The sequence below is a fragment of the Trematomus bernacchii genome, unplaced genomic scaffold, assembly GCF_902827165.1.
Source record: "Trematomus bernacchii unplaced genomic scaffold, fTreBer1.1, whole genome shotgun sequence".
Classification (NCBI taxonomy): domain Eukaryota; kingdom Metazoa; phylum Chordata; class Actinopteri; order Perciformes; family Nototheniidae; genus Trematomus; species Trematomus bernacchii.
The window spans coordinates 435,862-460,258 of record NW_022987671.1 but is presented as its reverse complement, the minus strand read 5'-3'; the positions used below and the strand labels follow the sequence as shown (position 1 = coordinate 460,258).

At 44.7% G+C, this 24,397-nt stretch overlaps 2 protein-coding genes across 2 annotated transcripts in view; both read right to left on the bottom strand.

The window, feature by feature from the left end:
• Positions 1–24,094, bottom strand: part of LOC117487435 (GTPase IMAP family member 9-like) — a 223,026-nt gene extending 198,932 nt beyond the window's left edge. The window contains exon 1 of the mRNA XM_034136054.1: positions 24,015–24,094. Coding sequence (XP_033991945.1) covers positions 24,015–24,039 — 25 coding nt within the window. The 5' untranslated portion in view covers positions 24,040–24,094. The remainder of the gene's footprint in view (positions 1–24,014) is intronic.
• The window catches only part of LOC117487442 (GTPase IMAP family member 7-like), a 41,816-nt gene extending 17,721 nt beyond the window's left edge, over positions 1–24,095 (bottom strand). Inside the window, exon 1 of the mRNA XM_034136061.1 lies at positions 24,015–24,095. Within this exon, the coding sequence (XP_033991952.1) occupies positions 24,015–24,039 (25 nt within the window). The 5' untranslated portion in view covers positions 24,040–24,095. The remainder of the gene's footprint in view (positions 1–24,014) is intronic.
• Positions 24,096–24,397: the final 302 nt, after the last annotated feature.

Here is a 24,397-nt window from a genome sequence, read left to right as displayed (position 1 = left end):
AAAATGCATTCATCATCATAATTATTCTATATATATAATTTACACAGTGCCTGTAAACCGGAGGAGAACGCTGGCATTTCTCCTCCTACTTGAAAGAGGAGGGATAGGGTCTGCAAAATTAGTTTGTGTGTGTGTATATATAACTCTGAACGTTCCACTTCCTGCCTGCCCGACCTTACGTTACGGCTGCGCCGCGACAAAAATAGGATTCGATCCTAATTTTAGAGGAGCCCTGCGCCGAGCCGCTTCTGGGACGCTTCTGAGCCGTAACGCGCCGTGTGTGGTGGAATAGCACCCATTGACTAGAGTGGCCGCGATCGCCGTGAGCACCGCGGCGCAGCCGTAACGCGGCCGTAACGCGCCCGTAACGCGCCCGTAACGCGCCCGTAACGCGCCCGTAACCCCTAGATTCCACCGGGTCCGTCTGCGCCGCGTTGCGGTTTTGGTCCGGCCTCCTCCGGCGTCATACCCTACCAGGCGCGTTTCAGAAGCATTTCAGAAGCGGAGCGTCTTGCCTGCCGGCTCGCAGTTTTTGTTGATTTGGGCATATTTCCTGGACAGGCTACTTTGTACAGACAAAGTTAATAATAACTGTAATATTCCAGTTATAAACGACATGAATCAAAGATGTGTTGCTGTATTTTAGTGGTAAAAAAATGCATTCATCATCATAATTATTCTATATATATAATTTACACAGTGCCTGTAAACCGGAGGAGAACGCTGGCATTTCTCCTCCTACTTGAAAGACTACGGAGGGATAGGGTCTGCAAAATTAGTTTGTGTGTGTGTATATATATAGGTCTATATCAGTGACGTGCGGTGAGGTCAATGCCTGGGGAGGCACGGACAGTATATTACACCTTTTCTTTTACTAACTACCACTATTCCTACATTCAACACAAATGAAAATATTAAATGGCCAGGCCCTTACCTTTACTTGTAAATGAAGTCCATTCGCCTATCCTTCTGGACAAAGATGTCCGTGACTTTGTTGTAGAAGTCCTCTTTATTGTGTTTCAGTTTTAAAAGTCTCTCTGTTTCTATAGAGATGATCGCCAGGGATGAAAGTCGTCTTTGGTCAGTCCGATTCCGACTGTATGTTTTGAGTCGTTTCAAAGCGGAGAACGACCTTTCGACAGACGCTGTTGTAGCAGGTATTGTGAGTACCAGCTGGAGTAACTTTGTCGCCTCAGGAACCGTCTGCATCAGATCATTCTGGTCCAAAAAGCTGAGGAGTTGTCCGGGTGATTTGCATTCATTCCTCACCGTTTGTGAGCTATACAGTCCGGTAAGATCAGTCTTCAGTCTAACAAAGTCAAAGTGCCTTGCATATTTTGATAGGCTCTGCAGTTTGGTGTCATCAAAATGTTGTGACATTTCATTGAATTTTGTGCAATCGACCAAACCAAGGAAAGCTAGCTCACCGAAGTGATCAAACCTAGCTTTCAGTTGAACACTGATATTTTCCAGAATGCAATGAAACATTCTTTTTCTCTCATCTCTGATCGGATGTTTACTTCGGACATTGTCTGTCAGGCCAAGTGTGATGCATTTCTGCTCGAACCCATCATAGAAACTGTCAAACTCTTTTCTCTGACGTTCCACAACTCCCATTGTGTCGCGGATTCGCGCACAGCAGAATCCAATGTCCATGACTTTATTCTGCAGCACAGAAAGAGTGCATCGGTTTCACAGAAAATGCCCTCATATGCCATTATGAAGAAGCAGGTTGATGCTTTTGACAGCCAGAGATCATATCCAGCAGCCATCATCAGGGTGTCATTGTCCCAAACATCGGGATTTTCGCTCATGATCCGGAACACGGCACGCAGATCCGATTGGTACATGCTGATAGTGTGCACTAGTCTGGAATTTGAGCTCCATCTCGTCGGCGCTGCTCTTGGCAAACGTCGCTTCACAACTTCATCCAGTAGGTGGGTGCGCTTGGTCGATTTGTTGAAAAACGCCGCAAGTCCCTCAACTGTTTTAAAAAACGTCCTGCACTCAGGCATACATTTAGCTGAATGCGAGAGGACGAGGTTCAATTTGTGTGCATAACAATGGGTGAACATGGCCTCAGGCACCTTTTCTCTGATCTTGGCCTGCACCCCGTTAAGAGCTGATGCCATCACAGCAGCTCCGTCATACGTTTGAGCTACCAGCTTTTCAACGCAATTGTATTTCCCCAGCACCCCCAAAACATAATCAGCAATAGCCGGTGCTCGTCTGTCATCACTCACATCATCAAATCCCAAGAACGCCTCCTTCACATCACTTGTGTCCACATAACGCAGAATGACAGAGACCTGGGCTTTGTTTGTGACATCCGTTGTCTCATCTACTTCCACTCCAACAAATGCGGCTGCATTAATCTCATGCCTGATATCATTTTTAATGACATCACTGACTGCTTCTATGAGATCATTCTGTATCCTATTTGAAAGGCCAGAAAATACTGTGGATGTTTCCAAATGCCTTGCTAATTTCTCATCTTTTTCAGCGAAGGCATGTAACAGCTCGACATAGTTGCCGCGATTCGAAGATGTTGCACTCTCATCATTCCCCCGAAATGCCAACTCCTGTTTAGCTAGGAAGCAGACAGCATTAATAAGGTATTTTAAGATCTCACGATTCTCCTTTACCTTGGCATTGTGGATGCTGACATTTAATCTCTGCTGGTCATTGAGGGCCAGATCTATCCGAGAAGTCCCGAAAGTTTTTAATGCGATTTGGCTTTGAATGTGAGTGATCGATCTCTCATGTTTGTTGAGGCTCCTTGGTAGATTTTTCAAGTCACCAAATCCAATGTTAGTCCAAACGTTGCCGCTAGTGGAGAACAAAAAGCAGGGAAAGCAGTAAAGTAGATTCTTCGTAGCACAGCCACACAGCCAGTCTTTTCTTTGGTACCACTCAGTTTGAAACGAACGTGTTATTTTCTGTCCGTTAGTTTGAAGAAGGTCCTTAAACTCAGGCATCGGTCTTCCATTGTTTATCACTGCTTGTTTTGATTGAAAGTCCAACTTTGAGAAATGTTTAAGGGTAGATATAAGGTTTTCCATTTTTGAAGTCCATTTGGTGGGAGTAAATCCGTGAAAGTGGAGCTGTAACCGAAGTGCATTTTTCAATGTTTTTATTTTTTTGATAGAGCTAGCTCTCAAGATCGCCCCCTTCAGTGCGGCAGAGGTTATGGCTGCCTCCCCTGGCGCTTTCTCAGTGCCGTTGTATGATGAGACTAACGAGCCTAAATATCATATATACGTAAAATAAGTTAATATTTAGAGACTATGGATGGCGAGGATAAATGTAATAAAGGGATCTACAAACATTACATTGGTGACCTACAGTGAGATGGTAACAGGCATGCGCTTAGGGCCCGCTTTCCAGCCAGTTTCTGTGGGGTGACGCATTCTGAGGTGAGGCAGATCTCATCTGTGCCTCACCTTGCGACACAGTAACTGGCTTGAGCGCGCTCACAAAATAAGTGCTCGCGCTAAATTAGTGCCCGCGTTCCAGCCAGTTGATGTGGGGTGACGAGAGGCAGAGCTCGTCCCTGCCTCACTTCTCAATCTCATCGCTCCCCGTAGTTGTAGCGGAGCTCGGCAAATTAGCCGATTTTTACTATAAAAAGCGATTGGAATCATACAGAAATCACATTTACAACACAGATCAGTGGACACATTTTATTATTATTATTATTTGTATTATTATTTTTTTTTTCCGTTACATTGGAGAATGACAGGTGAGGCTCTGCCTCCCCTGCCTCCCCTGACTGCACGTCGCTGGTCTATATAGCTCTGAACGTTCCACTTCCTGCCTGCCCGACCTTACGTTACGGCTGCGCCGCGACAAAAATAGGATTCGATCCTAATTTTAGAAAAGCCCTGCGCCGAGCCGCTTCTGGGACGCTTCTGGGACGCTTCTGGGATGTAACGCGCCGCGTGTGGTGGAATAGCACCCATTGACTAGAGTGGCCGCGATCACCTTGAGCACCGCGGCGCAGCCGTAACGCGTCCGTAACGCGTCCGTAACGCGCCGCAGACAGACCCGGTGGAATCTAGGGGTAACGCGCCGCAGACGGACCCGGTGGAATCTAGGGGTAACACCCCTCCTCCCCCCACCCCCACAATGAATATCTACCAATCACGTTCTTGCTTGATTTGCGGGACCAGCGTTGCAGTCTGGAAGAAAAGCAATGTGGCACCTCCCCGCTGATTTTCCTTCTGGCAGAATCTACACAACACATCAGCCCCATTGAACAGCCTATCATGCCAGCCTATACAGCACATGAGGGGCAGAGTTTTACTCTGTGTGTTGCAACTTGCATATATATTAATTGCACTTGACGCACACACGCATAGCGTAATTTCCACCTGGGACAGGGGGGAAATGTCCCCCGCTCTTTTCGAAATCCCGTTTGTGTGTCCCCACTTTAAAAATATGTTTATTATTATTTTTTACGCAAGCCGTCGATCGCCACGGAGGAGCACACAACCTCTGTGAGCGAGCGAGAGAGAGAGAGAGAGAGAGAGAGAGAGAGAGAGAGAGAGAGAGAGAGAGAGAGAGAGAGAGAGAGAGCTAGGGAGAGCACACCTTTATCTATTTAATATAGATAAAGTAAGAAATCATTCCAATGTGTACTATAGGACAGTAAAAAAATCAAAAAACTGTTTAAAAGGGGAGTGATTAGTAAAATAAGCATACATAAAAAGAAAGAATGCTAACTAGGTAACATAAGATAAGAATAAACCAGTTTAAATGATTTGTTATTGGTTGTGATCATATTCTAAAGATGTTTGGATTATTGAAAAGTATACAGCTCTCTTTCATCTGAGTGTTGATGTCCATCAATTCAATTTGCTCTCAAAGTGCTCCAGATTGATGCATTTAACTTCAACATTTAAAAATAATCTTCCCGGGGGTGCATGCCCCCCGACCCCCCTAGAGGAGGTGAGGACCCCCCTAGAGGAGGTGAGGCCCGTCCACCCCCAAATAAAGCAGGTTAAAATAATTAAATTGCATCTATGTTCTTTTAGTAAACACTGCAAACGGGTCCCACAGACCCAAACAGCACACAAAGGTTAAAGGTCAGCATATCATAATGTTAAAATGTGCTAAATATATACACTGCAAAAAAGAAAGAAAAAGAGGAGTAAAAGTAGCCCCCGACTTGTTTTATTTTTTAAAAGTAGCCCTCACCCTAAAAAAGGTTGGTGACCCCTGGCCTAGTGGTTAAAGCACGTTATTTAATTATTTTTGTTGAATAATGTTATTTTTGTTGAATAATGTTATTTGATGAAAACAATATTAAGAGTACATACTTTCATAGGGTGAAAGTAGAAGGTCAATGATAGAAATATAGAATATAAAAAATCAAGAAGATACTGTAAGTGATCTCTACAATAAAACAGTTTAGTGCCGGATGTACAAAGATATTAATAGGAGGATGTGCAAAACAGACAAACTAATTAACCTTTATTAACACATTAAAGAATGCTTTAGGTTAAGGTCTTCTTTTAAATAAGAAAAAAGCTTTGGGGGTATCTATCTACAGATACATATTAAGCCTGACAAAGTACTTAATGTCTAATATATTGCTTTCCTGCAATGTTAACTGTGTTGAAGCACTTATTTTAACTGATATTATACACATTAATTATACTCTTATGTATGTAGATAGTATAAGAAATGTGCAGAATTTGACAGTTTAATGGTGGAGGTATACACACATATTGATAGATGTCTTGTAATGCACTGTTGAGGAACCTGTGACCCAAGTTTTTCATTAATTGCATAACTTCAACATAGTTGTGTATATGATATGTCAATAAACCTTAGAAAATCTTGAAAGGGATGTGCAAAATAGCTATTATATACAGTCTTTAATTAACTATTAGTAGAGAATAACGAGTAATGAATATACTTTATAGAAATCTGCAGATAAATGTTTAGTCTTCTCAAGCACCAACTAATACCTTATTGTTGGCACTTGACAATCACCTTTCCCTGAATTTTACTCAGGTGTAACTAAAGTCTGCTTTAAGAGTTGTTTATATTTCACATCATTAATCAGAATCTGCAAAGTAACTAAAATAAATGTAGTGGAGTAAAAATACCAGGTTAACCTCTGAATTGTAGTGGAGTAGAATTCTCCTGCGTCTTGGCCATGTTGGCCAAGACGCAGGAGAACTCGTCGATGGAACTGTCGGTGTCGGTGTCGGTGTCGGTGTCGGTGTCGGTGTCGGTGTCGGTGTCGGCGAGTTCTCTGGTGACGGCCTGGTGTGTCAGGGCCTTTAGAGGAAGTTTGAGGTGTTTGAGGTGCAATAAACGACACAGCAGCTTTTTGGCATGTTAAAACTATTATTTTCTGCCTCGCAGCTGGCGAAATTACAGCCTCGCCTACTGATTTTAATTGAACCATAGGATATCGAGCCCGATCTTTGATTTCAAATGTGTGCTCTAAAATGATATTTATAAATGACTATTATCATTATTATAAGCAAGACAATAAATGGCAAAGATATGTAGAAAATAAACGTATTTAAGATACGTTCATAACAAACGTAACGTGGGAGAAAATATGTTTCTAGAAGATATGTAGAAAATTAACGTATTTGAGATACGTTCATAACAAACGTAACGTGGGAGAAAATACGTTTCTAGCTAAACGTAATTGAGAATGCAGTTTAGTTCTGTGGGAACGTAATTTTTAGGAGACAGGGTTACAACCAGAGGCAGAGGCTGCCATGCAAGGTGCTCAGGGAGACTAACATTCACACACACTCACACACGTTGGCCATACCAATTTGTGGTTAAGTATCTTTCCCAAAGTCACATGGACATGTAGAGCTACATTTTATTTACAGTTTGACTGCACCTCCAGCAGTCTGCAGCTCTCAAAGTGATTTAAAAGAAACATGGACAGTTAGCTTCAGCATTCGGCATAATAGTGATTTAATCTAATCTGACTTCCTATTATTAAAAGCAACACGAGCATCAACCCGACGCAGTCCGCTATTGTTGTGGTTGTGAGTGGCTGGGAACACAACTGGGACTAAAAAGGAGAACCAGTTCAGAACCAGAAAAGCACGGAGTAAGAACCGAACTGGTTTGGTGGGAAGGGGCATGTAAGTGTTTAAACTGACATGTATTTCCCCGCTAGGTTTTCACATTCATGTGATATGATTTTATTCAACCTCTTATTCAGGGACTCAAATGATTGATACCCTTACATTACCCGGCATTTTACGGCCCGCGGGCCACATCCGGCCCGTTGGCCGGCCTTGGCCGGCCCGTGTGAGGTTGATCATAAATTATAACATAATGAAAAAAAACAGCAACCTTTTCAAAATAAAAGCAACACAGCTGTATTGCTTGCATGGCGTAAATACTTTTCTAACTGTGTTGCTTTTATTTTGAAAAGGAAGCTGCTGTTTTTTTTTATTTATTTACGTAAACGCGCATGCCGTAACAGCTACGAGTGATGCTGGCCGGCTAGTCCTCGAAATGTCCGCTAAGGGCAAAAAAAGAAAGATCGATACTGAATGCCGCGTTTTCAACAAGACATGGACCGCTAAGTATTTATTTACAGAAGTGAAAGGTAAAGCTGTGTGTTTAGTTTGTGGTGCGCAGGTCGCTGTGTTCAAGGAGTACAATTTGAGTCGCCACTATGCTACCAAACACGCAGATAAATACAAGAACCTGTCTGAGGAAGAGCGGGCAAAGGGGTCGGATGCTTTGCTAGCTAAGCTGCAAAGCCAACAACACATTTTCACAAAACATTCCACATCCAGAGATGCAGCTGTCAAGACGAGTTATGTCTTAAAAGTTAACCGTTTTCGGACGAAGAGTTCATTAAGGAGTGTTTGTTGGACACTAATATGCCCGGAGAAAAAGGAGGCATTTGAGAAAGTGCCGCTCTCCCGACGCACTGTTACGAGGAGAATTGAGAACATCGCAGGAAATCTGGAGCTTCAGCTGCAGAACAGAGCGGTCAACTTTGACTTTTTTTCCTTGGCTTTGGATGAGAGCTGCGATGTACGTGACACTGCCCAGCTACTCATCTTCCTACGTGGGATAACTACAGACTTCAAAATCACGGAGGAGCTGGCAGCCATGCAGTCAATGAAAGGTACAACAACAGGGAGTGATTTGTTCACGGAGGTAAATGCATGTGTGGAAAAGTTGGGACTGAAATGGGACAAGCTGGCAGGCGTGACAACGGATGGTTGTCCAAATCTGACAGGGAAAAATGTTGGACTATTGAAGAGAATGCAGGATAAAGTGACAGAAATTAACCCTGAGCAGAAATAGGTATTTTTGCATTGTATTATACATCAGGAAGTGTTGTGTAAGTCAGTGTTAAAAATTAACCATGTTGTTGATGTTGTAACTAAAATAGTTAACTTCATCAGGGCAAGAGCATTGAATCACAGACAGTTTGTTGCACTTTTGGAGGAAAGTGAGACTGAACATCGTGACATACCCTACCATGCAGCTGTCAGGTGGCTCAGCCTGGGCAAAGTGCTGAAAAGAGTATGGGACCTGAGAGAAGAGATTCAAGACTTCTGTGTGAAGAAAGGAAACGACATCCCACAGCTTTCAGATGCAGACTGGATGGCAGACCTTGGTTTTGCTGTAGATGTGACTGCACTAATGAGTGAACTAAATGTCAAAATGCAAGGCAAGGGCCTTTTTGTGCATGACATGTACAGTGCAGTGAAGGCTTTCATGAGAAAGCTGCAGCTTCTCTCAAGCCAAATGGAGGACAACATTCTCACGCACTTGCCAACACTGAAGGAAGCCACACCATCAGCTGATCACCTCCAGAGGTACTCATCCATGTTAGAAGCACTGCATGGTGAGTTTTCAAGGCGATTTAAAGACTTCAAAACAGTTGAGAATGAAATGAACATGATCTTTTCCCCATTTACATGCCATGTGGATGATGCACCCAGTGATGTTCAGCTTGAACTCATTGACCTGCAGTCTGACACACTTCTGTCAGAGCACTTTAGGTCAGTCTCACTGCCTGAGTTTTACTCTTCCCTGAAAGAGGAGAACTTTCCACACATCAGGAGACGTGCTCAGAAGATGATGGTCCTCTTTGGATCTACCTACATATGTGAACAGACATTCTCAGTGATGAAGTTCAACAAATCCAGATACAGATCCTCTATCACTGATGATCACCTCTCAGCTGTCCTTCGCATATCCACCTCAGACATTGAACCAGATTTCCGTGCACTTGTTCAAGCCCAAGACAGACTGGATTTTTCTCACTGAACAAGTAAAATTAACTGAAAAACAAAAATCAAAAGCACTCATTTCTTTTTGTATAAAGCTGATTCATTTCTTATCTTTAACATACTGTAAAACATCTTTTCAGTATTGGTATATTGAGCAGAATTAAGTTCAACTTATTTTTGATTCGGCCCCCCAACACAGCTCGAGTTTCTGAAGTGGCCCCTTGTAAAAAATAATTGCCCACCCCTGGTCTACCGTCTCTGCGTAGAATAACAGTAGCAACAAGAACCTGTGGGCTCACGTGCGCCCCCTTCAGTGCGGCAGAGGTTATGGCTGCCTCCCCTGGTGCATTTTCATTGCCGTTGTATGATGAGACCAGCGCGCCTAAATATCATACGTGAAATAAGTTATTTAGAGACTATGGATGGCGAGGATAAATGTAATAAAGGGATCTACAAACATTACATTGGTGACCTACAGTGAGATGGGAACAGGCATGCGCTTAGGGCCCGCTTTCCAGCCAGTTTCTGTGGGGTGACGCATTCTGAGGTGAGGCAGATCTCATCTGTGCCTCACTTCAGCCCACAGTAAATGGCTTGAGCGAGCTCACAAAATAAGTGCCCGCGCTGCATTAGTGCCCGCGCTCCAGCAAGTTACTGTGGGCTTACGAGAGGCAGAGCTCGCCCCTGCCTCACTTGTCATCGCTCCCGTAGCGGAGCTCGGCAAATTTGCTGATTTTGACTATAAAAAGCGATTAGAATCATACATAAATCACACTTACAACACAGATCAGTGGAGACATTTTATTATTATTACTATTTCGTTTTTCTTTAGTTGTTTTTCCGTTACATTGGAGTATGACAGGTGAGGCTCTGCCTCCCCTGCCTCCACTGACTGCACGTCGCTGCTACCAACATATACTAACGGGGAGATATTCCAGAGGGTCAGACTGTATCATGGAGGTCAAGAAAAGAAAGATCTCACCTTTTCTCTTATTCTCCTCATCGCCTCCTCCATTGCTCTTTCATTAGCTTCTATCTGAATTGCTAACCTCTCACCATCCTCTTTGATTTTCTCAAATTGTTCCTCGTTCTTTTTCTCTAATCTCTTTTCCATTTCCTCTTCCTGTTTGCGTATTTCCTCTTCTCTCTCTTTAAGGATTCTCTGTCTTGCCTCTTCTTTGGCCCTCTCTGCCTCCTGGAACATTTCATTGGTGTAATGGCTTCCTCCGTTCTTCTCTGTTATCTTTCTGATCTTGTCGAGCAGCTCTCTGACCTGAGAACGATCCTTCTTCTCATTATTGAAGACGTGGTACTGCCCGTTACATCTGGCCACAAGTTCCTGCAGAACTTCACTTTTCTCCAAGAACTCTTCGATAGTTTCGTCGTAGAGGTGGTCACCGTAGGTAAAGAGAACCATGCTGTATCTGTCTGCTTGCTCTCCAAAGATTTCCTGAATCTTCTGCACTGTCTGCCTTCCTTCATCTGTGAATCTGCCCAGTCTGATGACGACCAGGAAGATATGAGGTCCAGGAGAAGCAAGAGAAATGCTCTGCGCAACGTTCTTTCTGGTCTTCTTTTCATCAATCTTGGTGTCAAACAGACCAGGAGTGTCAATAACCTTAACTCTTTGTCCATCAACTTCACCAAAGGCATAAGAACATTCTTTAGTCACGGATTTAAAAGAGTGCTTTGATTCAAAGTGCTCTTTTCCCACAATGGTGTTCCCTGTGGCGCTCTTCCCAGCTCCGGTCTTCCCCACCATCACAATCCGGAATTCCTCGTTATTGTACGTGTTCGATTCTGATCGGTGGGCTGAAAAAAATGAGGAAATATTTAGCAATCTCTGTATTTATAAAATGGTTCAACTACCACATGAACAATGTTGACAATGTTGGGGTGGGCTCAAGATGGTTTAATAATCTAGAATATGTCTAGAAGCTATGTCATTCAATTGGTATTTTTCATTTATTCCTGTAGATGCTATTGGCACAATAGAAAGGGTTTATTAGGTGAAGGTAGTGGGTCTGTCAATGTCAAGTGATGCACCTTGAAGGGGCCTTGTTTTTTTACCGGAGCAAGAGAGAGGCACCATGATGAACAAAAATACTGGAAATGTTTGTTCATCAAATTAAAATCACAATAATTGCGTACAACCTGAACTGAAATGGTGCAGCAGTGGCCTCTAGCTGTACATTTATTTTAATAAGAATTTTTTTTTTACAAATAGTTTCTATCTTTCATACTTCTACAAATTACCCGATTTTGGGCCTAAAAAACTTTGAAGGGTATAAGTTGCCTTTAGTTATAATCAGGAGCCCAAAGAAACTTCTGACTGGCTACCCCTAAATATGTAGTCTTGTGAAGAATGTAATACAAGCAAGTAAAAGCAGTGTCGCATTCGCAAAATCACCCAGGCTCTTAAAATGCTTGGAATTTAAGAAATATTAATTTTGTATTAACTGTTGTGATGTGATGATTATTAGGAAATAGATGTGTGATCTTTGAAGGTGCCTCATATGGCGGAGGGAGCCGCTGCGAGCACCCCCCTCCTCTTTCACCTGTTGGTCTGGTTTAGCGTACTCCACGATGTAGCTCAAAACGTGGACATCTTGTCCGAGCTCAGCAGGCTTCTCCCAGCTGACATATATCTCACGTGAGGTAGATTCAACGTGGAGTTTTCTAGGAGGGCTGCAGGGTAAGGTTTTAACCTGTTAAGCACCTAGCCTGTTTTTCATGTTTCAGGCTCGAAAATGACATGCCCAAAAGAAATGACTACAACTTAACTTCTAAAAGGGTTATATGAATAATTTCTTTTATCAAAGCAAGGTTACATCTGTGAGTTGGATGTAGAAGTGTCAGAATCAATATAAATGTTTTTTATTTTAAAGAAAATTCAGATTTTACATAGTAAAAAACTGTAAATTATAGTGTCCGTCCAAAAATTATTTTTTACAGATAGTGAAAACTACCCTTGGATGATGGGTTAGTAGACTAAAAGCTTTAGGAATCCAAAGTACAACATATAATAAGTACCCTGTATCAAGATTGATGCAAAACAAGTGACATTTGACCTTTTTAGAGAGGTTTAGCCCAAACCACCCCACCTCTGAGGTGATTTGGGTGAAAATGGGTTTTTTTCTCTATCTCTGGCACACCTTGGTCGATTTTGATGGTTGACACCTCTTTCTGACCGTTAGAGCCAATATAATCGAAGGGGGAGGCCCACACACACACACTCATTGTAAAGAGAAAAGGTGGGGGCTTCGCGTTTGAAAATCTAGGTTAGAGTGGAGCTACATTCTAGCTCTGGCATTTGGAAACTAAAACGCAGTTTTATTGCTTATGGATTATCAGAAATAATTTCAAATAAGGCACAGATACATAGGATGAACCTATGGATTAACTGCAGCATCGTTTTATCGTTTTAATGCCATTGAAGACCAGTTTTGACCAAGGTAAGCCATGTTAGCGTTTCTAGCTACTTAGCTCCACATGTTATGATGTACGCTTTCGTTTATAGTGTCGCGAATGTTTATCACTGAGTGTTGTGGAGGGCACCATTAGATTCAGTGTCTCCAGGACACCAAAAACGAGTGGTTGGCTGTGCATCTAGGATAAGTAATAAGGGAGTTATGAGTGAATTTAAGTGCCGTTTCAGGTTAAATTTTCCCGCTCGTGGCTAATTCAGAGGCTGAGTGCTAGCATTGTAGGTTTTTTTTGGAAAAAAAAATTAAAAAGATCAGTTAGCTGAGTTTCTTCCCGTTACATGGATATAAAACATTCATAGTTTATTAAATATTAACATTCCTTAGACGTTGTTTCCTGCAAATAACGCGTGTTGCCGCCCGGTACCGGGCGGGCCGTGCGTAACAGGTTAATGGATCCACTGACTTCATTGGCTGGCCCGGCACCTACTGGTGTCTCTGCCCTGCATCTGAACATGTACTCTGTGTTAGGACTCAGGTCGCTCACTGTGACTTCTTCAGCTTTGGATGCTGTCTTTTGTTTCCAGTCCTCTCCACTGACACAGTACTCAACAGAGTAGGAGGTGATGTCCTCTGCTCTAAAGTTGGGTGGAGAAATGTTCAGTGTCACACTGTTGTGGTTTATATCACTTCCTGTTACTGTTGCAGGCTTTGAAGGCGGCTCAAAGTTCTCATTGACAGAAAGGCCGTCTGTATAAAGGTAGATGCTGGCACCTTTCTGTGTCTCGTTTGTTAAACCCACTGTCAGAAATGTGATGTTCTTGTTCTCCTTGTTGGCCTCTGCAAAATTGCTGAAGAGCTTTGCTTTGTTTCTCTTTGTTTTTTTTTACAATCTGTGGGAACTGCTGTGCAGTTTGGGTTCTCAGTGCATCATTGAACCTCATTTCCAGGTCACTGAAGTCCTCTAGGACACTCTGACATTCTTCAACTAATCCTATACTTATCTGACGGACAAGTTTAGCGGCAGAAGAATCTAAACATGTCAGAGGCAAAAGCCAGACCTTCACTGGTACTGCGTTTTCCCCGTTGGCTCCCAGCAGCTTTGGCAGACTTTGGTACACCTCTACTGCCTCCTGAAAGGATGTAGGAGGTTTCTGAATCAAAAAGTCTCCAAAGAATCTGCAGGACACTTTCTCAACATTTGCTTTGTCCTTGTCATCGATTTTCAACAAGCCTTTGCCCTCTATTGACAGGCAGGGAATGTTCTATTTCGTATATGGCTTCGCCCTCTAAGGCTATCGCTATTGGGTAATCCCCCTGCGCACCCGCGCAGCACTGAAACACTTGTAGTCCATGCCCGCCCGCAAGGTGGGCCCCACCCTCGGGCTCCCTTCCGGTATAAATAGGAAGGAGGCCCGACAATCTGCTCCCTCTTTTTCTTCAGCACCCCGTTACTGAAGCACAAGAGACACTTTCATTAACAGAGCAATCATGAGCAGCAATTGTGTGAGAGATTGTCCCTCATGTGGCTCTGGATACATTATGAGTTACGACCAGCACACGATGTGCGAATCCTGCCTGGGGCCAGAGCACGCATACGCGGCTCTCAGCCAGCAGGTCGCATGCACACACTGTGCCCGTCTCCCCTCGGACGACAGGAAGCGAAGAGCGGACGCTCTCGCTGCTGCGGCCGAGGAGGACGATTGGCCCGTCCAGGCTTTCGAGCCCGTGGACGGCGGCGTCATGTCCCTGGAGCCGAGTGCCGGGCAGGTGTCGGACGACTCCTACCCCGCCTCCCTCCACGGTTCACCGTACGGTTCTCCCCTCCCTCCTCTCCCCCGGACGGGGGAGACAGAGTCGGAGCAGGGTGCCGGCTTGGCGGACGAGCACGCGGTCCCCTTCTCCGTCACCACGGCGCTGCCGGTGATAGGTGGCATCCTGGGGGAACTACCGGAGATCATATGCAAGGCGGCCGCCTGCAGAGGTCTCCCCGTTCCCCCAGCTCAGGAGAGGTGTGCTCCGGACGATATGGCCGGAGTTTTTTCGCGGGTGCAGACGGTCAGGAGTGACCGGGTCTGGCCACGCTTCCCCGCCATCAGGAGGTATCAGGAGGGGGCGGCGGCGAATCCGAGGACCCTGAAAGCTCCGGTGGCCACATTTGTTCACCTCACCAAGGTGGAGGGGTTCACAGATGCTGGTTTCCCAGCCACCCCTTCTTTGGAGCCGAGCCTGACGGCGTTTTTTGGGGTGAGACAGGCCAACGTGATCGCCGGACGGCGCCCTACGTTGGCCTCCCCCAGGGACCAGTATGTCGCCCGCCAGGCCGACCGGGTGCACCAGTGTGCCTTTCAGGCGTCGGCGGCGGCGAACAACATCGCGCTGCTCTCAAGCTCGGTGGTGACGCTGGTGGAGCGGTCCACCACCTTGGCCGCTGATGAAGCGGAGGAGATCTCCGGAGAGCAAGGCGGCCAGCACGGCGCTCACACTGTGCGCGTCCGTCGCTGTCTCCCAGGCGAGGATCGCCGCGTGGGTGACGCAGATTCAGCGCCACCTCTGGCTGCAGCAGGCGTCACTTACAGAGACGGCCAGGAAGGTGCTTCTGGACGCTCCAATCAGCCCGGACGGGCTGTTCGGACCCCAGTTCCACGCCATGGTGGAGTCCATGAAGTCTGCTGCAGAACAGGCGGACGACATCCGCCAGCACGTCAGCTGGCTCCAGCCTGCTGGGCGGCCACAGCGGCATCAACGCCCGCAGCAGCCGCAGCGTCCGACCCGGCCACAGCGGCAGGCGGAGAGACGCCCACAGCCGCGGCGTCAGGGTCCTTCAGCGGCTGCAGGGGCTCCGTCCCACGTCTCCGCTCCCCCGCCACCCCAGAGACAAAGGGGTCTTCCAGCGGTGGGTCAACGGGGAGTGAGGCACTCCCGCTCTTGGTCTGCTCCACCAGAGCCTCCGAGGAAGCAGAGACATTTTTGACGTGTTGGGGTTGTGTGGAAAATAAAAGGAGAGTTCATTTTCCAAACATTTTGTCTGAGTCATCAGTATCAAGTGTTTTCTCACCCCCCACTCTGTGTAAGAGCCTGCAGTTTTTAATCTATCGGTTAATAAACTGCAGAGTTCGCTAATTAAGCCAGCTGCCACCAATCTGTTGATTAGTAGACAGCAGGGCTCGCTGCAGAAGCCTGCTGGTTTTAACCTATTGGTTAATGAACCGCAGAGCTCGCGGCATTCCTCTGTCCGAGATACGTCTCCTCCACACATAATAAGTGACGCCTCATGTGGACGTCACGACACACACCTCCACTCATCCCCTGAGCGTGTACACGCCTCATGATGAGAGCCGGAGTGAAACGCAGCGTGTGGAGGCTCCCTCACAGCCCTTTTGCTCCAGGCCCACCTTGGGTTGCCTCACGGGCTGCAGCGGCGAGGGCTCTGACGTGGCTCGTCGCCATGACGACCACAACACATCTCGAGCATGTGCGTCCGATCCCCATGGGTCTCCCCCACAGGAGGAGACTCCAGTGGTGGGTCATTCGCTGCAGAAGCCTGCTGTTTTAACCTATTGGTTTATAAACTGCATAGCTTGCGGCATTCCTCTGTCCCATATATGCCTCCTACAGAGAACGGGGAGTGATGCATACTTCCATACCCATCATCCCGAAACACAGGAAATTCCTGCGTTTCTCTTTTCAGGGAATATCAGACCAGACAATCGTCTGCTGTTTGGATGTTCCCTGGCTCCTCGCATTTTGTGTAGAGAAGGCTGGAGCCACTACACAGAGAGGAGGGATGAGAATGAGGTTTTTTCTCTGGACGACCTGCTATTTGCTAGGCTCGATCCAGCATGAGGAAGTCGCTTTACAGACGTTACATCTCGTATCGCATCTGTCAAAGCCTGGGTTTCATAATGAATTTGGAGAAGAGCTGCCCTCTCCCCTCTCAGACATTCATTTATCTGGGAGTGGAATTAAACTCAGCCAGCAGAGCGCGGCTCTTGCGGCAGCGAGTGGAGGAACTGCAGCGAGATCTCCTCCGGCGTGTCTAACCCGCACAGCCCTCTCCGTGACGCAGCTACTCGGCATTGGCATCAGCTGGTCACGCGGTGATCCCCATGGGTCTCCCCCACAGGAGGAGACTCCAGAGGTGGGTCATTCGCTGCAGAAGCCTGCTGTTTTAACCTATTGGTTTATAAACTGCTTAGCTCGCTCGAGTTGTCCTCTTCCCCCCCAGACATTCATTTATCTGCGAGTGGAATAAAACTCAGCCAGCAGTGTGCGGCTCTCGCTGCAGCGAGTGGAGGAACTGACAGCTCCCTATCCAGCGTGTCACATCCCACAGCGTGGTGACAGCACTCTCCGTGATACAGCTGCTCAGCATGACGTCGGCTGATCACGTGGGGATTCCCCGGGGTCTCCCCCACAGGAGGGGTCTCCAGAGGTGGTTCATTCGCCCACGCACCGAACCCGTGCGTCAGAGATAAATGTGCTGGAGCTGTTCTCCGGGTTGGGAAGTATTCCAACACTTCGCCCCGTTGCTGTACAATCAAACATGTGTTGATTCGCCCAGCCAACAGGCCACGGCAGCCTACCTCAATCGCCAGGGAGGACAGCCGTTTATGCTAACCCGGCTTCATGCCTAAGGCTAAGGTCATCACAAACTGTTTTAGGTCAAGAGTGATCACCGTGGCTGGCTTCTTTCCCCCTCCTCACAGGTCGGAGGAAGAAGCCACGTCTCATCTCAGCTGTCCTGCTATGTGGACGCGCACGGCTGCCTTGCGCCGTTCTCAGCGCCTGTTTGTGCATTATAGAGAGCGCTCTTTAGGGCAGTCTCTATCTGCACAACGGCTGTCACACTGGCTGTGTGAAGCTGTGTCACATATGTCTCCGCTGGGGTGGACCCCCCGGAAAACATCAATGCGCACTCCACCAGAGGAATGTTTCCTCCTCCACGGCTTGCACGGAGGAATGTCAGTGGAAGACATTTGCATTGCTGCATCTTGGTCTTCTCCCTGTTCATTTATTCAATTTTATTTGAGGGATGTCTCCCATTCCTCTCTGACACACCCTGTGCTGAGTGTCCTGTCAGAGTGAGTGATGTCAGGGATCCAGCTGTGCGCCTCTCTCCTGCCTCGGCACACGGAGAGTGGCCTGTATTTCCCTTTTATGAGAGGGACGTCCTCCTTTTTTCCCCTGACACATTTCATACGGAATGTCTAGTCAGAGTGAGTGATGTTGGGGACCCAGCTGTGCGCTCTCCTGCCTGTCTGCACGCAGAGAGCTGCTATTTCCCCTCCTTTCTGTCACTGGACAAAGTGTGACCTTTGTCTCTACTTTCTCACAGCGGACGGGTATGTATTATTCCCAGCCTTTGTCCTCTCATGGTAAATATTCATGTTATGATATATTCCAGGGACTGTGATGCGCCATTCGCATGGCGCAATAGGCATGGCGCAATAGGCATGGGTTATTATCTGAGCAGGTGTGTTTGTGCTTCTTGTACCGGGGCGACCCAGTGGGGCGCAGACTACATCTTGCTTCGCCCTTAACCCAATAGCGATAGCCTTAGAGGGCGAAGCCATATACGAAATAGAACTGAAGTTACCTACTGTAACTCCAGCTTCTATGAGTATTGGCGTAGCCCTCTAAGTTCTGGGCCCCACTGGCTCCACGAATAGCTGAAGAAAAGTTTTTTGTGTGGGAGCAGATTGTCGGGCCTCCTTCCTATTTATACCGGAAGGGAGCCCGAGGGTGGGGCCCACCTTGCGGGCGGGCGTGGACTACAAGTGTTTCAGTGCTGCGCGGGTGCGCAGGGGGATTACCCAATAGCGATAGCCTTAGAGGGCTACGCCAATACTCATAGAAGCTGGAGTTACAGTAGGTAACTTCAGTTCTTGATCATCACCTTCAAGTTGCCCTGAATGTCTCGATGGTTCTCGTTTACAGACACCTCACGGTCAAAGACAAAGAAGGCTTGTGTGCCATAAAGGATACCTGTGACTACATGTGTTGCTATTCCTTTTTCAAACACAAACTGGTGTTTCTTAACATCCCCAAGATGATTCATGGACAGTTCATTGAACTTTGTAGTAGCTTGGTAATTCAGTGTTACACTAGCATGATTTCTGGAAGTCTTACTATCGTTCAGGTATTTGGCTGATCCTCCAACCTTTACCAGTCCACTCAAGAAACTTGCCTTCAGTGATGCTTCAACATTTAGTGCTGAAGATTTGTCCTCAATTGATTCGGATGCAACTATATTGCATTGAAAATGAGATTTTATCTCAATGTTTTTATCTGGTTAAATAAAAAAATAAAATATTACAATCATTATAGCTCTGTGCACTTTCTTCAATATGATTTTCAAGGTCCTCACGGTCCCACAAAGTCATTCCTGAAAAAGAAGAAGCAAAAATCAAGCTCCCACAACCAGAAACTACAAACTGACCTTATAGTCTAGTCGTCAGCAGTTTTATGATAGACATGTATAGTAGGGTCTCCAGCACATAGAAACGTCCGGATGCTAACTTGCATATGTTGGGATATTTGTAAAATTAGCATAAATGGTGTCCTTTGAAATTAATGGGATTATAGTTTATGCAGACAATTGTAAAAGAAAATTACTTGGCGGATTAGAACAATTTGGGCTTTGGGGGTTATTAAATACATTATTAAATTATTACATTATTGATGACTATGTTTGTCTTTACACATTACACATACACACATACATCTTTGTGTTCCAACCTTTTCATATTTAATTACAACATTCATTGTATATATACATTTTAACCTTTTGATTTGAAAAAAGCCAACATTATGCCTTCTGTTACAGGAAAGCCAAAGAAAACGTATCCATATAACATCTTAAAAGCATTATTTCATGATATATCATTGTTTATACTTTTTTCTAGTAAAAGCAAAAGCTATCAAAGAACAAATTAGTTTACATCACATTACTATAGTTCAGAATTTTAACATCTTGGTTGTTGACGATCTGTCACCCTGTTAGTATTTAATTGTAACTCACCACTGAAATAACTGATATTACTGTAAAACATTCATAGCAAGAAAAAATTCCATTTCTCTTTCACAAGCTTCTGTCTGCCTTGCTAACCTCTTCCCATCCTCTTTGATTTTTTTTAATTGTTCGTGATACTTTTTCGCTATTCTCTTTTCCTGTTCCTCTTCCCGTTTGCGTATTTTCTCTTCATTCTCTTTAAGGATTCGTTGTTTTTCCTCTTCTAGCTCCCTCTCTGCCTTCTGGAACATTTCATTGGTGTAATGGCTTCCTCCGTTCTTCTCTGTTATATATCTGATCTTGTCGAGCAGCTCTCTGACCTGAGAACGATCCTTCTCCTTATTATTGAAGACGTGGTACTGGCCGTCACATCTGTCCACAAGTTCCTGCAGATCTTCGCTTTCGTTTAAGAACTCTTCAATAGGTTCGTCTTCGAGCAGATCACCGTGGGTAAAAAGGACCATGCTGTATTTGTTCGCTTCCTCTCCAAAGATTTCCTGAATCTTCTGCACTGTCTGTTTTTCTTCCTCTGTGAATCTGCCCAATCTGATGACGACCAGGAAGACATGAGGTCCAGGAGAAGCATAATAAATGCTCTGCGCAACGTTCTTTCTGGTCTCCTCTTCTTCAACCTTGGTGTCAAACAACCCCCGGGTGTCAATGACAGCAACTGTTTGTGCATCAACTTCACCAAAGACCTTCGCACAGTGTACAGTCAAGGATTTAGCAGAGAAGTTTGATTTAAAGGACTTTTTTCCCAGAATGGTGTTCCCTGTGGCGCTCTTCCCAGCTCCGGTCTTCCCCACCATCACAATCCGGAATACCTCGTTATTGTACGTGTTCGATTCCGATCGGTGGGCTGAAAAAAAATGAAGAAATATTTAGCAATCTCTGTATTTATAAAATGGTTCAACTACCACATGAGCAATGTTGACAGTGAGAGGGGTGGGCTCAAGATGGTTTAATAATCTAGAATATGTGTAGAAGCTATCATTCAATTGATGTTTTTCATTAGTTTTATGTGCCTTGTATTCATTCTTATGTGTGCCTTTTATCTATTCTTATGTGTGCCTTTTATCTATTCTTGTAATATTATATTTTGTTATAATGTTATGTTCTTTGTGTACCCCACTGCAGTCAGGATGTCGTTGTGTCCCTGGGCAAGACACTTCACCCCAAATTGCCTACACCTGGGACAGTTAATTTTGTATTATTGTGATTATATATATGCCACTGTTATTAATACTGACACCTAACTTTGCACTAAGGTGTGTCTGCTGCTGAGCCTACCTATTGTTATTATATATATTGCCACTGTTATTATATTGTTTTGATACTACTGACACTTATTGATCTGCTGCTGATAAATAAAAGAGAACCTACATGCACGGCACTAGCATCATGACTGTCTTTGTTTAAACCAGCAGCAGTGCAGCGGTACACAGACTAACCTGTGTGTGTGTAACGTAGTTCTTCAGGTGTGTATGCTTAACATGTATGTATTTATCACAGTAAAGATGGCATACAAAAGCTTTTTAAAGAGCTTTCAACCTCATCCCATTGTCTTTAACACACATTTAACATAATAATATACTCATATTAATATACAAATATACAGTATGAGTACTGTTTTGATACTGACATTTAATCTTTGCACTAAGGTGTATCTGCACTATTGTAATTGTGTCTGTTGACTGTGGTAAATAAAAGAGAGAACCAAATGCACTGTACAAAAGATCAGCTTTATTGTCAATTTACAATTTCTATGCTGTTCAGATGCCTCATAAGGGCTGTGCGCGTGTCTTGCCCTGCGGCGATTTTTTTAGGTTGCGTCTCCCCAACGTTGCTTCCAGGCGAATACAGAGGAGTTGAAAAGAGCCCTTGGATATTCTGAAATCTTTGATCCACTGCACATTGGTGTACGTTGGCACCACCTCCCACCAGGCCGATGTTCTATTGTTCACCCAGAGAGAGCGCAGGACACAACGCGTTCCGTAGTATTCGCATATCTGGAACACATACAAAGACACAAATTAGCCCTACATAACTCCATAAATCCTACATTAGATAGTATTAATGTGATTTAATGAACGTACCATTGCTGTTCTTTGGGCGTGATAACGGCCATCATCCTCAGCTGTCCTACGGCGAAACATGTCCATAGCGTGTGCTTTTCGTCGTCCAATCCTTTTGTTAAGGCTTCTTAACCGCCTTCGCCTCCGACTCAGCCTTTCTATTGCATTTGAATGGTCGATTTGTATTTGTATTTGTGGCTGAGTTATTGGCTTAAATAACTCATTTACGAAGCTGTATAACACGAGCACCAAAACGTCAACTCCATACCGTGTCTGAGGTCGGAAGGTAAACAGAAGCATACAGCGGAAGCGGACGTTTTTTTTCTTCTTCTTCTCTCGGTTTTTTGGCGAATTGCAACTTTAAGGTGCATACCGCCACCTACTGTACTCGCCGTGAAGTTGTTTGCGGCCTGCCAGTAAACCCAAAGCAGAAGAAGAAGAAGTGACGTCAGCGGCTCATTTGCCTAATCCACCCCCAGGAACTCATTTTGGTGTGAACGCGATCTGCTTTAGTTCATCAGAACTAAAAGAGCTCTCATGAACTAAAGTTCTCATGAACTATTGTGGGAAAAGTACTTGGTGTGAACGCCCCTATTGGCACCATAAAAAGCATTTATTAGTGAATGGCAGGCTTGGTGATAAAGGCAGTGGGTCTGTCAATGTCAAGTGATGCACCTTGAAGGGACCTTAAAAAAACATTGAATGCAGTGGTTCATAACCTAGGGGGCGCGCCCCTGAAATGAAATGAAGCAGTAGTGGCCTCTAGCTATACATTTATTTTAATAAGAAAACATGTTTGCCATAGAGTCCCTATGACATGTTTAGTTTCTATCTTTCCTACTTTGACAAATTACACAATTTTGGGCCTAAAAAAACTTTTAAGGCAATGGTTTCCAACCTGGGGAGGTGCAGCGCTATTGCATGTTATGTTGCTCGTAACATCAATGAAATTGACACATTTTTAACACAACCGGCTGTTAAAAGAAAAGTGTACGAGCCCACGACAAGCCTTTCAGCTATAATGCCCAAATCAACAAAGTATAATGAGGCATACAACTCCCTGGACATTTAACGTTCTCTCTCTCTCTCCATCTCTCTCTCTCTCTCTCTCTCTCTCTCCTCTCTCTCTCTCTCTCTCTCTCTCTCTCTCTCTCTCTCTCTCTCTCTCTTTCTCTCTCTCTCTCAGACAATGAAGGCAGGTTATATTGATATATTGATTATATTCAAAGGCAAATTAATACTTAGTCCTCTGAATCTGGAATAATGTACAATTCACAGCACAGCCTCACAATGTCAGGAACTTTTCATCTACAGATTGCTTTGGTCTGGCTTTACTCTTCACTGATTGGTTACAGACACTTAGAACTTGGTGGCTATGCAAATCAGAAGGAGGGGCTAATTATCATATACAAAAACGCACAAATATTTGCGTATTTGGGGCGAAATAAACTGGTGAATAGTGGCACACTTGGCTTTCCATACTCTGCAGCGGCATGCACACAGAGATCTGCCGGTGGAGAACAGAGCGTTCAAAAGGGAAAATCTACAAGGCTCGATGTGGTCAATGCTCGTTTGCCATAAGTATTTTCTTGTAAAGGCGGAAACACGAGCAATCTGTCCATCAGCTGGCCAAAAGGCATCATATTCATACAGAGTAATGCACCGTTGTCGACTTCCTTAACTCGGAGTTATGTTGCCCCAATTACGTGTAAGGTGGGAGAAGTACTCAGATCAAGTACTTAAGTAAAAGTGGTATACTGCAGGGTAGCTTGTGAATTTACTCCAGGTGTGACTAAAGTCTGATTTAAGAGATTTCACATCATTCATCCACATCTGTAAAGTAACTAAGGGTATTGGAGTAAAGGTACACAATTTAGCTCTGGACTGTAGTGGAGAAGAATTACAAATAAGCAAGAGTGGAAATACTTAAGTACCTCAAAATAACTACAGTACTTGAGTAAATCTACTTAGTTACTACCACCACTGCAGGTATGTTATGTGTGCTAGCAGCCCATAATCCACACTATACATCAAATAAATCAATGTTAATTCTGTTTCCAATTTGTTTTGTTTTTCACTTAAAAAAAATAACAAAAAGAACCTTGTGCTTGGAATTTAAGAAATAAGTATTTTTTATTGGACTGTTTTGATCAGTTAATTATTAGGAAATATGACACGCTACATATCCAATCTATAAATATGTATTTAGATAAGTTGCAATCATTATTAACAATAAAGTTTATTCACTTACCATTTTGGGCAAATTTGCTGGCCATAGTTGGTGATGGAGGGAGGAGCTGGTCTGCTGCTGAGCTGAAGAAGTGAAGTTAGTCTGCAACAACACCTCCTTAAACACAGACTTCATGCAGCAAACCACACCCACACACACTGCTGACATCACAGTCTGAAGTTCAGCTACAGTGGGATGATGTATAGATTAAAAAGCATAAAATCCTTCCCTTAATAAACAGAACAAGGGGAAATACAGCCTCATGTGTTCAGATTTGTTTGAATTGAACAGACTACATATTTTAGATATAAGTCCTCAATGCTCTTTACATATCAACATTCACCCATTCACACACATTCATACAGAGGCAGAGGCTGCCATGCAAGGTGCTCAGGGAGACTAAC